Here is a 15,034-nt window from a genome sequence, read left to right as displayed (position 1 = left end):
CTTCACCTGGGCGTTTCTTCCCCTCCCACGGATGGTCTGCTCAGGAGGACCGCGGATGTCACGGATTCCCAAATGCAGGGAGAGGGTCCTGCTCCTCCTGAAACAGGGGCCGATTTAAGGTCTCCATTCCTTGGCCTGAAGTTGGCAGTCAGAGCCTGAAGGGAACTCTGCAGCCCAGGCGCGAGGCTAAGTGACGCCCTCAGGGAAGGGAAGGGAAGGGAAGAGAAAGAGTCCTGCCTTTGTTCAGCTTCTGGCTTGTTTGCCCAGCGAGCGCGGAGGGCCAACTCCCCGCCAGAGCCAAGGTCCGAGTGTGGGCGGGAAGCGAGCAGCCCTCAGCCTCTGCGCGCGGAGAGCTCCTCTTTCCAGCGCGGCTGCTGCGATGCGGATATGGCCTCTTTCTGCCAACCTGGGGCTGCGCGCAAGTGCGGTGCATGAGTCCGGGCGGCGGGGGGGTTTGGAGGGCCTGGGGGGCGGGAGGGCGGGGGGCGGGGTGGGGGCTGGGGGCGGGGCCGAGAGGAGGGGCGGGGACCTTGCGCCCGGTCGCCCTCGCCGATTGGAGGATAAATTTTCAGTCCAGCCTCGCTGAAGCCTCTTCGCTTGGGGAGGCTTAAGGAGTGCCGGGCCCAAGATCTCGCGTTTTTGCAACACCACCGGGGAGCTGGGGGTCCAGCTGGGGGTCCACGAGGGCGCGGAGGGTGGAGGCGGGCGGGGTGGGGGAGAGGAGCAAATGCTGCGCCGCTGGGGATGGGTTTCCCCAGCAGCTTCTCTTCGCAGCTTGCTGGAGCCAAAGCCAAAGCCCCAGCCCTCCGTCCTTCCTTGTCACGTGGGCTTGCGCGGGGAAGGGTGTCTGTGTGGGAGAGGTGACCTGGAGCAGTGAAACTCCTGCCATCAGGACCCTCGCCTCTGACCTCTGTCATGGCCCTGTCTCCCAGCTGGCTCACGCCATCCAATGCTCCTGGACTACACAGACTCCAACGGTACCCGATGCGGGACTGTAATGGCATCCTGTTCGGACTTCTGCCCAACGCATGCTGATTAGTTGACCAGGAACCCCTGTCCCGCCCTCTTGCTTACCTGTGCCACCCTCTACCAGCTGGAGCAGGACCCGGCCTCTTGGCCCAAATTTGAAGGTGCAGGTGGCCTGTGAGGCAGGACGTGAGAGCCGATTGTTGGGCTCCTTTATACCCATTGGCATGGGTTCCGTTTGTAAGCCTTCCTCGTGTAGGTTCCAGAGCTTTCTAAGTGTCCTTTCCCCCAAAGCTGCCATGGGAGTCTTAGTGGTTCAGATTCCAGATCCGCCTGTTCCAGGAGGTCTTGCCTCTGACCCCATGGAGGGTCCCCCATGAAGGAGGGCTGGTGTGTGGGGAGGGTTGTTTCACTGCATCTCCTTTCCCACAGCTCCCGACTATGACAGAAGCCAGTGGCTGAGTGACAAATTCAAGCTGGGCCTGGACTTCCCCAATGTAGGTGTGGGGGCTGGGTTGCCGTGGGGGAGAGTGGACGGTGTCTCTCTCCAGCTCCTTTGCCAGCTTAGCGGTCTCAGGGTCTGGTGCCTTGTGCTCGCGGTCTCAGTTCCTGGTGGTCTTCACTGTCTTTCCATGATGCCCTGGTCCCAGCTCCTCCCTTCGTGTTTCGGTAGATAGTGGAGTGTCTCCCATGGGCCAGGCTGTGTGAGTGCCAGGTGTCACCTGTGCCCTTGCTGAAGGGAGGGTGCTGGGGAGGCAGTTGGTCCGAGCAACCTGTGCCTGTTGTTCTTGCAGCTGCCCTACTTAATTGACGGGGCTCACAAGCTGACCCAGAGCAACGCCATCCTGCGCTACATTGCTCGCAAGCACAACATGTGTGAGATTTCAAGTAGCTGTGGCATAGGCTGGCAGCTATAGCTTGGATTCGACCCCTAGCCTGGGAACCTCCATATGCCACGGGGAGCAGCCCTAGAAAAGCCAAAAAGACAAAAAAATATTGCACAACTTCTCATTTTCTTTATGTTTCTTTTTATTATAAAGTACACATCTTTCCAATTTTAAGCCACACTAAAAAAAAAAAAAAAAAAAAAAAAAAAAAGTCAGCCAAATCAGTTCACTCCAAAGCTCCTTCAAGTCTTTTTCTGCCTAGGGATTCCTCTTAGGCTTATTTGACTTAGGAAATGTACCAAGAATTTCTTCTGGTCTTTTCCTGCCTAGGGGTTTCTGCTAGGCATGGCCATACACATACAGAAGGCAAAAAAAAAAAAAAAAAAAAAAAAAAAAAAAAATCACAAAAGAATGTAAGTTGTGAAGAATTTGAATTGAATTTGGCAAGACGTGTGGGCGCTTAAGCAAGGATTGATTGGAGGTCCGAACGGGTTGCCTACTTTCAAGAGGAGACCTTGGGACCACAAGGTTGCAGCCGGCAGGGCTAGTAGCTACTGTTTTGAGAATTGCTGGTGCTGTCCTGGAGTCTGATAGAGCTCAGAATATTGAAGTTCTCTGTGATGCAAGAACATGTCTGAAACCACATTTGAAATGGCATTTGGCTTCATTTTGGATGCCTGAACCACCGTTACTCCGTTCTGAGTTTTAAATGCATTCTTTTCTTTGATGGTTAAAGTCGATATATACTGCCTGTTTGACAGGCCACAAAATAGGCTGTTCTAGTTGGCATCATGTCTCAAATAAATCATGGGTAAGCTAGAATGCCTTTCCTATATTGCAACAAGTCTTCCATCACACCCTTTCACGAACATCTTAGGCATCCGTTTTCTCCACCATGACCGGTCGCCATTCATCTCTCTGCAGTCCATCCACTGGAACTAACTTCCAACCACACTGGCCAGGGTCTGCTTAAGAGGAAGCTTCTAGGAGCTAGGAGTTCCCAAACTGCTACCATAAATAGTTGCTGATTTTGTGGGTCTAGTATTGAGGCAAGGCTGAGCTGAGACAGAATATTGCTAATCAACAAAGGACATTTACCCGAAAATCGGCTTACACCAAGCCACAGCAACGCGGGAGCTGAGCCGCATCTGCCACCTACACCACAGCTCACGGCAACGCCGGCTCCTTAACGCACTGAGCAAGGCCAGGGATCGAACCTGCAACCTCATGGTTCCTAGTCAGATTCGTTAACCACTGCGCCACGACGGGAACTCCCTCTTTTCCTTTATTGAAAGCATACATGTTCAAATACTTTTATGAGTATTATTTTATTTTGCCTGCACACTCTGCCCCCACCCCCTGTCCTGGCAGTGACGTTGCTTTCTTAAAATTAATTAATCAAATTATTTATTTGCATACATATTTAGGTAGGTATGTGGGTGTGTATTGGCTGCCTCGCGCTGAGGCTTATTGAGTTCCCAAGCCAGGGACCAGATCCCAAGTCACAGTTGTGGCAATGCTGGATCCTTTCAACCCACTGTGCCAGGCAGGGAATCGAACCTGAGTCCTGGTGCTACAACGACACCACCAATGGATCCTGTTGTGCCACAGCAGGAACTCCCAACATGATGATTTTAAATATTACCTTTTTTTAAAACAAGGGAAACATACCGCATTACCATATTCGCTCATCTGTCCCTTTTGTGGCGCCTTTTCGCTGTGGCAAAAATGTATGTGCTGGTTGGCATTGGAAAAAAAGTCAATATGCCAGGATCCTCCATCATAGATCCACGGTCCACAGGAGGCATTTTTTTGTTTTGAAGGCCCCAGCCATGGCCACGGTAGAGGAAATGAGTCCAGGAGGAACAGGACCAGGCTCTATGCCTGCCCGGGGATCCATCTGGCAACACAGCGATCCTGATGCGTTCGTCCCACTCCCTTGGCTGCCGGTTGTCCTGCCAAAGCAGATATATTTTAAAAATCCAAGAACTAGCAACTTTCCAGATGTCTATCAATATGAGAATGGGCCAATAAACTGTGATGTTATTATAAATCCATTATTCACATGATGGAATGCTATACAATACACACACTACAATGACAGTAAAAGGGCTACTGCGACAGACAACAACAGACACAATGATTTTCCTATTCACAGTGTGGACAAAAGGGTGTAGACACAAAAAGTACCTACCACATCATTCCATTTACATGATCAACAGGCAACCTGAATCCGAGGTGGGAGAGGTCTTCTCACTGAAGAGACAGAGCAGTGCTGGAAAAGTTCTCTGTCTTGGTCTGGGTGGTAATTCCACCTCTTCTTGCTGAAGTTTTCTATCTTGTATCTCTTTGCTCAGCGTTTCCTGTAAATTATCCACCTTTGCCTCCGGTTTATCTCCAATGTCTTGCAACATCTTCTGCATCAACAGTCTAAAGTCTTTTTCCTGGAGGCTGAGAATCTCCTGATCACTCAGCTGTTTTTCTGGGGTTTTTTCTTTCTCCCTCATCTGAGTTATAGTTCTCTGCCTTTTCATTTTCATAGGTTTTTGGTGTGGGGACCGTTTTACAAATAGAGTTGTAGCCTCTCTTACTCTGGCGGCTGCCCCCCCTTGTGGCGGAAGTTGGTATGGGGGCTTGCTGTAGGCTTCCTGGTGGGAGGGAAGGGTGCCTGCCCACTGGCAGGTGAGGCGGATTCCTATCCCTCTGGTGGGTTGGGCTTGTCTCTGGGTGAGATTAGAGGTGGCTGGGTGCCTGGGGGGTCTTCAGGCAGCCTGTTTGCTGAGGGGCGGGGCTGTGATCCCACCCGGATTGTTGTTTGGCCTGGGGCTTCTCAGTGCTGATGGGTGGGGCCAGGTTTTCCCAAAATGGCCACCTCCAGAGAAAGGCAGGCTGCTGACTATTCCCAAGGGCTTTGCTTCCAATGTCCTTCCCCCACAACAAGCCACATTCACCCCTGTCTTCCCAGGAGGTCCTCCCATAGCTGCAGCCAGGTTTGACCCAGATTCCTACGGAGACTTTGCTTTGCCCTGGGACCCAGTGCATGTGAAAGTCTGTGTGTGCCTTTGAAGAATGGGGTCTTGGAGTTCCCGTCGTGGCGCAGTGGTTAACGAATCCGAGTAGGAACCATGAGGTTGCGGGTTCTATCCCTGGCCTTGCTCGGTGGGTTGAGGATCCGGCGTTGCCGTGAGCTGTGGTGTAGGTTGCAGAACCGGCTCGGATCCCGCGTTGCTGTGGCTCTGGTGTAGGCCGGTGGCTACAGCTCCTATTCAACCCCTAGTCTGGGAACCTCCATATGCCGAGGGATCGGCCCAAGAAATAGCAACAACAACAAAAGACAAAAAGACAAAAAAAAAAAAAAAAAAGAATGGGGTCTCTGCTTCCCCCAGTCCTGTGGAGCTCCTGTGTACAAGCCCCGCTGGCCTACAACGCCAGGTGCTCCGGGGGCTCTTTCTCCCAGTGCCAGATCCGCACCTGTGTCAGAACTCTCACTCCTGTAGGTGAGTCTCTGTGAAGGAGTTACTTTCCAGTCTGTGGGGCTTCCCACCCGGGAGGTGTGGGGTTGCTTATATCACGTAATCGCCCCTCCTACCTCTTGGCGTGGCCTCCCCTTTGTCTTCTGGAGTAGGATATCTCTTTGAAAGTTCCTGGTCCATTTGGTTGAAGATTGCTCAGCATTTGGTTGGAAATTTTGTTGTTTTTAGGAGAGAAGTTGAACTCCACTCCTTCTATTCTGCCATCTTAATCCGATCTCTCTGTTTTACCCCATTCTAACTTAATTTTCTAGTCAATGTGACATTTTAACTTGGAAACCCAGTTTTTAAAAAACGATCTTCTCATCTGTTCTCATATGTCCACTGACTTGTAGTACCCTTTAAATAAAGAAAAGGAAGCACAGGCCAGTCTATGTCCTACTCTCCTATTTTTTTTTTTTTTTTCTTTTCTAGGGCCGCACCCACAGCATATGGAGGTTCCCAGGCCAGGGGTCTAATCGGAGCCGTAGCTGCCAAGCCTATGCCAGAGCCACAGCAACATGGGATCCAAGCTGCATCTGCAACCTACACCGCAGCTCACGCAACGCCAGACCCTTAACCCACAGAGCAAGGCCAGGGATCAAACCAGCAACCTCATGGTTCTTTGTCGGAATTCGTTAACCACTGAGCCACAACGGGAACTCCTGCTCTCCTAATTTTGAAATAGTCTTCGGGCATTCCCTTCATGGCTCAATGGTTAACAAACCTGACTAGGAGCCATGAGGATGCAGGTTTGATCCCTGGCCTCGATCAGTGGGTTAAGGATCCGGCGTTGCCATGAGCTGTGGTGTAGGTTGCAGATGTGGCTGGGATTTCAAGTAGCTGTGGCATAGGCTGGCAGCTGTAGCTTGGATTCGACCCCTAGCCTGGGAACTTCCATCTGCCCTGGGTTCGGCCCTAAAAAGCAAAAAAAAAAAAAAAAAAAAAAGTCTTCCCCCTTCAAAGAGAAACATTGACAGGTAGGATATTGCTTTTTTGGAGGTTGGAGTGGAAGTCACAGGTCACAGAGTGACTTCAAAGGGCACCCTCTCCTGCATAAAACCACACGGTGGGAGGGTCCAGGATCAGGGCTGGAATCCATGGACCTGGGCAGCTGAGGCTGTGCTGGGCCCGCTCTGACTGTGGTCCTGTGGACAGTCCTCCGGGTTCCTGGCTGCCACCCCACTCTGGCCTCCTTGGCAGGAGAGGCACCTGGCTGCTCAGAGGTCAGCTCTTCCCGCCTCGGTCACATTCCCTCCGTGTCCCCCACCCTTCCTGTCACTGTATCAATGTGAGGGACATTTACCTGGCTGTCAGGATAGGTCTGAGGCCGCACCTGGGTATGTGCTTTGCTGGGCCTGGTTCTGCATTTAGATTCACGACCTGGGACATGAATCCCTTGATTCACTTACCTTTATTTTTCTGGCCACACCTGGGGCATATGGAAGTTCCTGGGTCGGGGATCGAAGTCCCAGCTGCTGCTGTGACCTACCCCAGAGCCGTGGCAACCGGGATCCTTAACCCACTGCACCAGGGGTCAGGGAGGGCACCTCAGACCCCACGGCAGAGAAAAGTGCCTGATTCTTTACCCACTGGGACACAGCAGGAACTCTGCGGTGAATTTATACTTGATCATTCTCTCTCTTAGGCACGTGGCAGGAGAGCGGGGGTCTTCCTCAATCCTGGAACAAAGGCACTGAGACCACACTTCCTTTTTCTGCCCCGTGAACTGGATGATTCTTCCCATCTCTGGGATAGTGTTTTCTGGAAGACTCGAGGCTGTCAGGGATCATAAACAGGTGGGGGGAGCTTTAGGATCGCCGGGTCTCCTGGTCTTCCCGTGACGGGGACCAATTAAACTCTGGGCTTGAGGGGCACCCCTCTTGGTCTTATCTTGGCAGCCAGAGCTTGGCAGAACCCGTGGGACCTCTGAAGCCCAGGAGCAGAGCTGACTGGTGCCTGAGCGGGAAGAGGAGGGGGAAGAGCCTTGCCCCAGTGATTTAAGCTGCTTTCCTGAGAGCAAAGCCCCTCTCCGATTTAGCAGAGGTCTGACTGGGGGCGGGACGAGGGCAGCAACCCAGGAAGCCCTGGGCATCTCAGCGGCTGACCTGGGCTCCAGAGAACCCTTGGCTGGGAGAAGGAAGCAGATCTCCCTCCACCTGGCCTGGCGCTGCAGTTGGCAAAGGCACTGCCCCGTTGGGGCTGGGTTGGGGGGCGGGGCCGAGGAGAGGGCGGTGCACTTCCCGCCCCGCCTTCACTACCAGGTCAGAGGATAAATTTCCAGCCCAGCTGTGGCGAAGCTTGTCGGGTCAAGGCTCAGAAACCAACACCATGACTCTGATCCTGGGTTACTGGGACATCCGTGGGGTGAGCGAGGGGTCTGGCAGGGAGGGTGGGATGGAGGCGGAGCGGCGAGCAAAGGCTGTGTAGCTGGGAACTGAAAGTGATTCCCAGGGCGTGCTGCAGCCACGACCCTTCTCCAGGGCCTGCGGAGCAGGGGGGTGAGGGTGGGAGTGTTGGGGTGTGCGAGGAGACGGGGAACAGGGAAAGAGAAGCTTTGGGGAGCCTCGCCTCTGACCTCTGGCACGACAATCTCTCCCAGCTGGCCCACGCCATCCGCCTGCTCCTGGAGTACACAGACTCCAGCTACGAGGAGAAGAAGTACACGATGGGGGACGGTAATGGCATCCTGTTCTGTTCAGGTCCTGCTGATTCGGGCCAGGCATGCCATGTCCTGACCCCTGTGGCCCACCTCTGTCAGGCTCCACCGGCTACCACAGGAATCTGCCCTTTCCCAAACCCTTTGGGGGTGCAGCTGGCCACCAAGGCAGGACGTGAGAGTCCATGGCTGGGTGCCTGTACCAGCCCTGGGCATGGGTTCCCCTAAGAGGTTGCCCAGGTGCTTAGTAAGCCTTTCCCCCAGAGCTGCCATGGGAGTCTTAGTGGTTCAGATGCCAGATCCACCTGTTCCAGGAGGTTTGCCTCTGACTCGGTGGCAGGTCCCCATGAAGGAGGGCTGGTGTGTGGGGAGGGTTGTTTCACTGCATCTCCTTTCCCACAGCTCCCGACTATGACAGAAGCCAGTGGCTGAGTGACAAATTCAAGCTGGGCCTGGACTTCCCCAATGTAGGTGTGGGGGCTGGGTTGCCGTGGGGGAGAGTGGACGGTGTCTCTCTCCAGCTCCTTTGCCAGCTTAGCGGTCTCAGGGTCTGGTGCCTTGTGCTCACGGTCTCAGCTCCTGGTGCTCTTCGCCGTCTTTCCATGATGCCCTGGTCCCAGCTCCTCCCTTCGTGTTTCGGTAGATAGTGGAGTGGCTCCCATGGGCCAGGCTGTGTGAGTGCCAGGTGTCACCTGTGCCCTTGCTGAAGGGAGGGTGCAGGGGAGGCAGTTGGTCCGAGCAACCTGTGCCTGTTGTTCTTGCAGCTGCCCTACTTAATTGACGGGGCTCACAAGCTGACCCAGAGCAACGCCATCCTGCGCTACATTGCTCGCAAGCACAACATGTGTGAGTGGGGCTGGGGGATGGGGGCAGGGTCCAGGTGGCATTGCCCTGGCCTTGGCCAGAGTGAGCTACTGAGGGTGTGTCTCTGGGGTGTGGCTGCAGGTGGGGAGACAGAGGAGGAGAAGATTCGAGTGGATGTTTTGGAGAACCAGGCCAACGACACATCTGAAGCCTTGGCCAGTCTTTGCTACAGCCCTGACTTTGTGAGTCCCTCCCTGGGCAGGGCTGGACAGGGTTTGAAAGGAGATCAAGGAATTCTTTTGTCTCAGGTCCTTTTGTAATTTGAACTTCTTGGAGCTGCTGATCTATCAAGTTAGTCCTTACAAGGTTCCATAGTGACTTCAGAACCCCCTGTGCATGAAATGGAGATCCAAGATCCCACCGATCCCAGCAAAGAGTCCAGACTCCCCAGGTGGAAATTCTGTTCCTGGACAGGGTGTTTACCGCGTCAGCCCAGTGCCTCCTCCTGGGCATCTCGGGCATCAGCCCATGTGCCCAGTAGGCAGCACAGGGTCCAGCTTGGTTCCTCTCCCTCCTTCCTTTCAGCCTCTCAGATTCTCCGCAACTGAGCAGAAACTGCTCAGGCAACCACGCCATTTCTACCCCCTCTTTGCAGTGCTTCGTAGAGGCCCTTCCTTCCCGAATCATCTGAGTGTTGATGTGCCTGAGGGCTGAGGCCTGAGCTCTGCCAGGTCTCACAGCACTGCTGGTCTGACCCATGGCAGGTGTTTGGAGCTGAGTGGTGACAGGTTCAGGGACAGGGTGGCTTTGCCCTTGCCTTCCGTTCCCCTCTCACAGGTGGAGGTGGGACCCAGTAGGACTCTAATGACCACAGTGGGTTAAAGCATAGCCTGGGCACCGAAACAGGTGCCGTCGGGGGACGTGGCTGCTCCCTGGCAGCTGGGATCCGGCCAGCCCTGGGAGGCCTGCTGTGTGCCAGGGAGTCTGTGTGTGAGGGTGGTGACAGCTGTTTTGTGCCTCAGGAGAAACTGAAGCCTGGGTACTTGAAGGAGATCCCTGAAAAGATGAAGCCCTTCTCCGAGTTTCTGGGGAAGAGGCCTTGGTTTGCAGGGGACAAGGTAAGGGGATGGCTTTGGGGACCCGGGGTTGTCATTTTTTGCGGGTTCGGCGTTTGGTGCCCATGCACGCTTTGCCTTTCTGCAGCTCACCTATGTGGATTTCCTGGCTTACAATGTCCTTGACCTGTACCGCATATTTGATCCCAAGTGCCTGGATGAATTCCCAAACCTGAAAGCCTTCCTCAGCCGCTTTGAGGTGAGTCTCCTGATGCCCCCACTACTTATCTCTTTTGTTTTCCCTCTTCTCCCTGATGCTCGCCTCGTTGTGGAGGGAAAATGAAGACTCGCTCGCGTTCATTGCAGACTGCCACATCAGAATCTATGCTCTGGGTTTTTCCATATCTCAAATTTGATGTGAACGGCATTCCTCCAGGGTCGCAGAATGATCTCCCCCATATCAGAGATCAGGGGTTCAGCTGAAAGGATCAGTAATTGCCGAACGTCAAGAGCCAGGACAGGCTCTCTGGGCTCCCAGGCAGAGAGAGCATCTGGCATCTAAGCACAGCTGTCAGTGGCTCTCTCTCTCCTGTGCTGACACGAACCACTCAGGTCTTGTCTTGTCTGGACTACAGCTCTGGACAGTGTGGATGAAGCAGAGCCTTCAAGAGTTGGTATGGCATTGGCATTAGTAGACCTGAGACACAGAAGGATTGGTATTAAATATCGAAGCCACGAACAATATTGTTCCTGATTCCCACACAGCTTTGTAACCATCAGACCCCCCCCGCCCCCCCCCGCCCCCGGGCTTGTACTGAGATTCCCAGGACGCAGCAGTGCTGTGTTTTGAGCACATGCCCACGTAGGAGTTTGTCCTGTCGCGGGCCTTGTGTCTCTTCTTGTGGGCCCTTTCCTTCCCTGCCCGTCTCCCTTTCCTTCTGCCTTCCACTAAACCAAGATTCATCTCAGAGGTGGGACCGTCGCCACATTCACTGATCTGACCCTGTCCTCTGTAGGAGGCACTGTGTCAGGCCCAGGGGGGATGCAGCCGTCCCACAGCTCTGGTGCCCTCCCTCTGGGGCTCAGGGCAGCTGGAGAAACACAGGACCCCCGAGGTGTGTGGCGCGTGCAGCCACCTTGGTGCCGGGGGAGCCCAGGCTGCCCTCACCTCCCAGCTCATCACCCGTCACCCTCAGTCCGCCAGGGGCCGAGTAGCAAAGTTTGCTTTTTGACAGATTTGGGCACTTGAGGCATTGGTGCAGTAGGTTTTGCAGCCTGCAGTGTGTTTGCCATGCCCATCCTGAATCTGTTTTCTGGCTCCTTCTGGCTCTGCTCCAGGCTTGTGGCCTGAGCATTTTGTAAGGGCCGAGATGATTGCCTGGCAGGCAAGGGAGCTGCCGTGTGGCCTGTTGGGGCCTGGGCTGTGCGTAGAGGCAGCCCCAGGATCTTTGCACCCCTGCAGCTTCCCGGGCACTCTTCATCTTGGGAAGACAGTGCACAGACACCCCTGCGTGTCTTACTGCCTGGGTGGCTGCAGTGGCAGATGAAGTAGGTTGGGGTCCATTGAGACGGGGCTCAGGTGCCAGGCGGGGCAGTTGGACTCTGTCCTTGAAGTGGACTGATTAGAGTCGGCCTGGCCTGGCCTGACCTGGCCGCTCCTTATCCTCCTCTCACCTTTCATCCAGGTTTTGCTGAGTCATTGGATGCGACCTGTTCTGTGCTGCAAGCTGCTCTGGCACTTTGTGTGGGTCTTTGTTGGTCTAGGCATCCCTCTGGTCTAGAAGCTTCCCTCTGACAATGGAGCAAGTTTGCGAGCAGTGAGGCAGACGACAGGTCCTCTTGTGGGTAGTGCCCGGCCAAGAGCACAGGATTGGAGAGAGAGCCGGGCTGCATTCCGGGGTATAACTGATTAGATGCCTGAACACGAGGAAGGTGCTTACTCTCTGGGTACCTGGTGTTCCCTCCTGATGCAGGAGACGAACTCAGGTTAGTTGTGTGGACCTTCTCAACCCCCAGGCGTATCTTGGGTAGACTGCGGTAGTTCTGTTTGGCTGTGGACACCCACGACACGGTGACTGTTGCAGTGAAGCAAGTCGCATGACTTTTTTTGTTTCTCAGGGCACAGCAAAGTTGTGTTTACACTGAACCGCCATCGATAGGATGTGCAATGGCATTAGGTCTAAACAAAGTGTGTACTCCCTTACTTGAAGGATAGTTTATTGCTGAAAAATGCTGACCATCATCTGAGCCTTCACTGAGTGTAATCTTTTGCCGTAGCAACATCAAAGACGGCTGAATTCAAATCACCAGAGCAAACATAATCACAACGAAAAAGGGGGAGTTTTTGAGAAAATCATCCCATGTGACACAGGCAGGAAGTGAGTAAATGCTGTTGAAAAAATGGGATTGATTAACTTGCTTAAGGCAGGGTTGATATCAAGCTTAATTTTTTTTTTTTTTTTTGTCTTTTTAAGGCCACAACCCAGCCTATGGAGGTTCCCAGGCTAGGGGTTGAATCGGAGCTGCAGCCTTCCACCTACACTACAGCCACAGCAATGTGGGTACAAGTGGCACCACAGCTCACAGCAGTGCTGGATGCTTAACACACTGAGCCAGGCCAGGGTTCGAACCTGCATCCTCATGGATACTTGTCAGGTTCATTACCACAGAGCCACGACGGGAACTCCAAAAGCTTCCATTTGGAAAAGACACACCATCTGTGAAGCACAGTAATTGGACGTGGGCTAGAATGAGCTATGCCTGCCGTCATCACCTCTGGAGGATATACAGCACCCAGCACAGTGGAACGTGTCCCTGGGTGGGAAGTGTTACCACATGAGTTACAGGGCATTGAAGAGGAAATGGACCAGAACTAGGAACCCCAGGAAGACTGTCTTTTGTGGACCCCTTGACCCCACGAGGAAGGGCACGCCCAGGTTCTCGAACTCGGTGTCTGTCTGGAGTGGAGCCTCTTGAGTCCCAGGGGCCGCTGACCCTGATGTCTGAGCTTCTCTTCCCACCCTCAGGGCCTGGAGAGGATCTCAGCCTACATGAGGTCCAGCCGCTTCCTGCCACACCCCGTGTATACAAAGATGGCCATGTGGGGCAACAAGTAGTGCCCTGGAAGCAGGAGATGGAGTGAGGACCAGGCCCTGGAGGACAGCTGGCCCTCCCTGCAGCCCACGACCAGACGTCTTGCTTGTCCTCCTTGTTCCCATCGGGCCTCACGTGGCCCCTAAGCCTTTCCCAGGCTGCATTCACCAGGATCTTGAGCGCTCTGCAGCCTCCTGCCCTTCTGCCGTGAAGTCAGCGGCTGAAGGTATCCTTTCTGCTCTGAGGCCAACCAGACCCGCCTTCCTTTCTGTGCTTGCTCCTGCTGTGAGCAGCCTGACCTGGAGAGCTCAGGCCTGACGTGTGGAGCCTGGCCCTTGCCTGTGGGGCTCAGTCCTGAGCTGCCCAGCCCTGCCCTGAAGACCAGCCCTGACCCGGCGTGTAGGCCCTGCTCCCCCAGCGTGGTCCCCACCCAGCCCTGCCTGATCAGCAGTAAAGCCTCACTCACACCTGCTGTGTGGTATCTTTTTTCCCTTTGGGCCCCCCTGAGCTCTCCAAGCAGCCCTGCTGCTTCCTGGGGCCTGAGTGGGGACACTGTCCGAGGCGGGTGCCTGGCGATGCTGTCTGGGCTTGAGGGGTGTTGAGATTTCTTGTTCCTGTTGGGGACGCCTCGAGCAGGAATCCTCCGGGCACGCTCTGTAGAAGGGCGGCCTCTTCCGCAGCCACCGTTTCTCCTTCCTTCGTCCTGGGTTGTGAAGAGCTCATGGTTCTGTAGCGCCGTGTGTCTTTGTGGGTGAGGCCAGAAGTGCTGGGAATCCCCTGTGGCAGGGACAGGAGTCTTTGTCCTTCCAGCCGTCTGGCTTTAGCACCTCTGTAATGTCTGGGATCCCGTCTGCACTCTTTCCTCAGACGCCCCCAAAGCGCCCTGTCCCGGCTGTTGCACAGCTGCCACTCGGGACCTTCTTGTCTGCCCGCATTTTCTGAGCTCCTCACGAGTAAGTGGCGTTAGTCCTTGCATATGTGAAAATGTCGTGCTCGTGGACACTGAACTAGGATTTTGGCTGCGCATACATTCTAGGATGAAGCTCCCAGACCTCTGAGGGAGTCAGAGCTTCTAGCATTCAGCGGTGTTCCGAGAAGGGTGAGGCCCGTCTTCCGTGACTCTCTGGTAGATGGCCTTTTTTTTTTTCTTCTTTAACTGAAGATACTTATATATATATATATTTTTTGCTTCCTTTTGCCATTGCGGGGTATCCAAGTCTTAAGTCAATGTACAGATCTGGGGACTGTTGGTTCCTACTTCACACCCTTCCGTGAACATCCTAGGTATATGTTTCCTGTCTCTGATCAACCAGTCACCATGCGTCCTCTGCACTGCATCCTCTGGAAGCAATTTCCAAGCACGTGGGCCAGCGGTCTGCTTAAGAGGAAGTTTCTAGGAGCTCAGGTGTTCCCAAAGTGTGCTACTCTATCGAGTTGCTGGCTTGGGGGTCCAGCATGTAGACAAGGCTCAGCCGGGAAAATCTATTGCAAATTACCAAGGACACATCTCCAAAAATGCATAGCCAAGCCTATCACCCAATGATCAAAAGGCCCAAGTCTGGAACGGCCTTTCCCAAAAGTCAAGAAGCATAGGGAAGCGTGCCTGACATCACCGGATTTGGAGAAGTTACGAGCAACGTTAATCCAAGGATATCCCCACATAGGCTCAAATGTAAAAGACCAACAACAGGTCTTGACTACGAGGAGTACCTTAAACCATCATTCACCGCTGGTGGGACACCTCCTTTGGGAAACCAGTAGTGTGTAAGGCCTTCTGCCCCTGGAACCCCTGCCTTGTCAGATACCAACAGGGCTGTGTGCTCATGCTCATGCATTCCAAAAGACAGGGACAGTCATATTCAAAGAAGCTTTATTCTAAGAAGCCGCAAACTAGCAACGTTTCAAATGTGATTCAGTGCGAGTGACAATGGACCCATGAACAGTGATATGTTCTTACAAACCCCTTAGTCACATGACGGAAGGCTATACAATACACACCCTACAATGACAATGGAAGGGCTACTGCAACACACAGCAACAGCTACAGTGATTCCCACAGAC

At 53.9% G+C, this 15,034-nt stretch overlaps 2 protein-coding genes across 3 annotated transcripts; both read left to right on the top strand.

Annotated features, from left to right (window-relative positions):
• Positions 1–310: 310 nt before the first annotated feature.
• On the top strand, positions 311–2,017 carry LOC146404206 (glutathione S-transferase Mu 4-like). The gene is made up of 4 exons (XM_085023723.1): positions 311–422; positions 933–977; positions 1,399–1,463; positions 1,761–2,017. Exons 1-4 carry the CDS (start codon positions 380–382, stop codon positions 1,881–1,883), a joined length of 276 nt encoding a protein of 91 aa, XP_084879849.1. The 5' UTR covers positions 311–379; the 3' UTR covers positions 1,884–2,017.
• A 5,612-nt stretch (positions 2,018–7,629) lies between these two features.
• On the top strand, positions 7,630–13,440 carry LOC110260349 (glutathione S-transferase Mu 4-like). Of its 2 annotated transcripts, XM_085023711.1 has the most exons (9): positions 7,630–7,729; positions 7,965–8,040; positions 8,424–8,488; positions 8,786–8,867; positions 8,967–9,067; positions 9,848–9,943; positions 10,029–10,139; positions 12,158–12,258; positions 12,355–13,440. In XM_085023711.1, the coding sequence occupies exons 1-9, from the start codon at positions 7,694–7,696 to the stop codon at positions 12,386–12,388; spliced, it is 702 nt and encodes a 233-aa protein (XP_084879837.1). In that variant the 5' UTR covers positions 7,630–7,693; the 3' UTR covers positions 12,389–13,440. The 2 variants fall into 2 exon arrangements, with proteins under 2 accessions (XP_084879837.1, XP_084879838.1); XM_085023712.1 differs by lacking the exon at positions 12,158–12,258 and having other exon boundaries at positions 12,907–13,440.
• The last annotated feature ends 1,594 nt before the right edge of the window (positions 13,441–15,034 follow it).

Source organism: Sus scrofa, chromosome 4, assembly GCF_054392235.1.
Source record: "Sus scrofa isolate SSC_HxYL_T2T_F1_AM1 chromosome 4, Sscrofa_HxYL_maternal_Yorkshire_Landrace_v2.0, whole genome shotgun sequence".
Taxonomy (NCBI): Eukaryota; Metazoa; Chordata; class Mammalia; order Artiodactyla; family Suidae; genus Sus; species Sus scrofa.
Note: the sequence above shows the minus strand (reverse complement) of the source record. Positions and strands in the feature narration are given on the sequence as shown.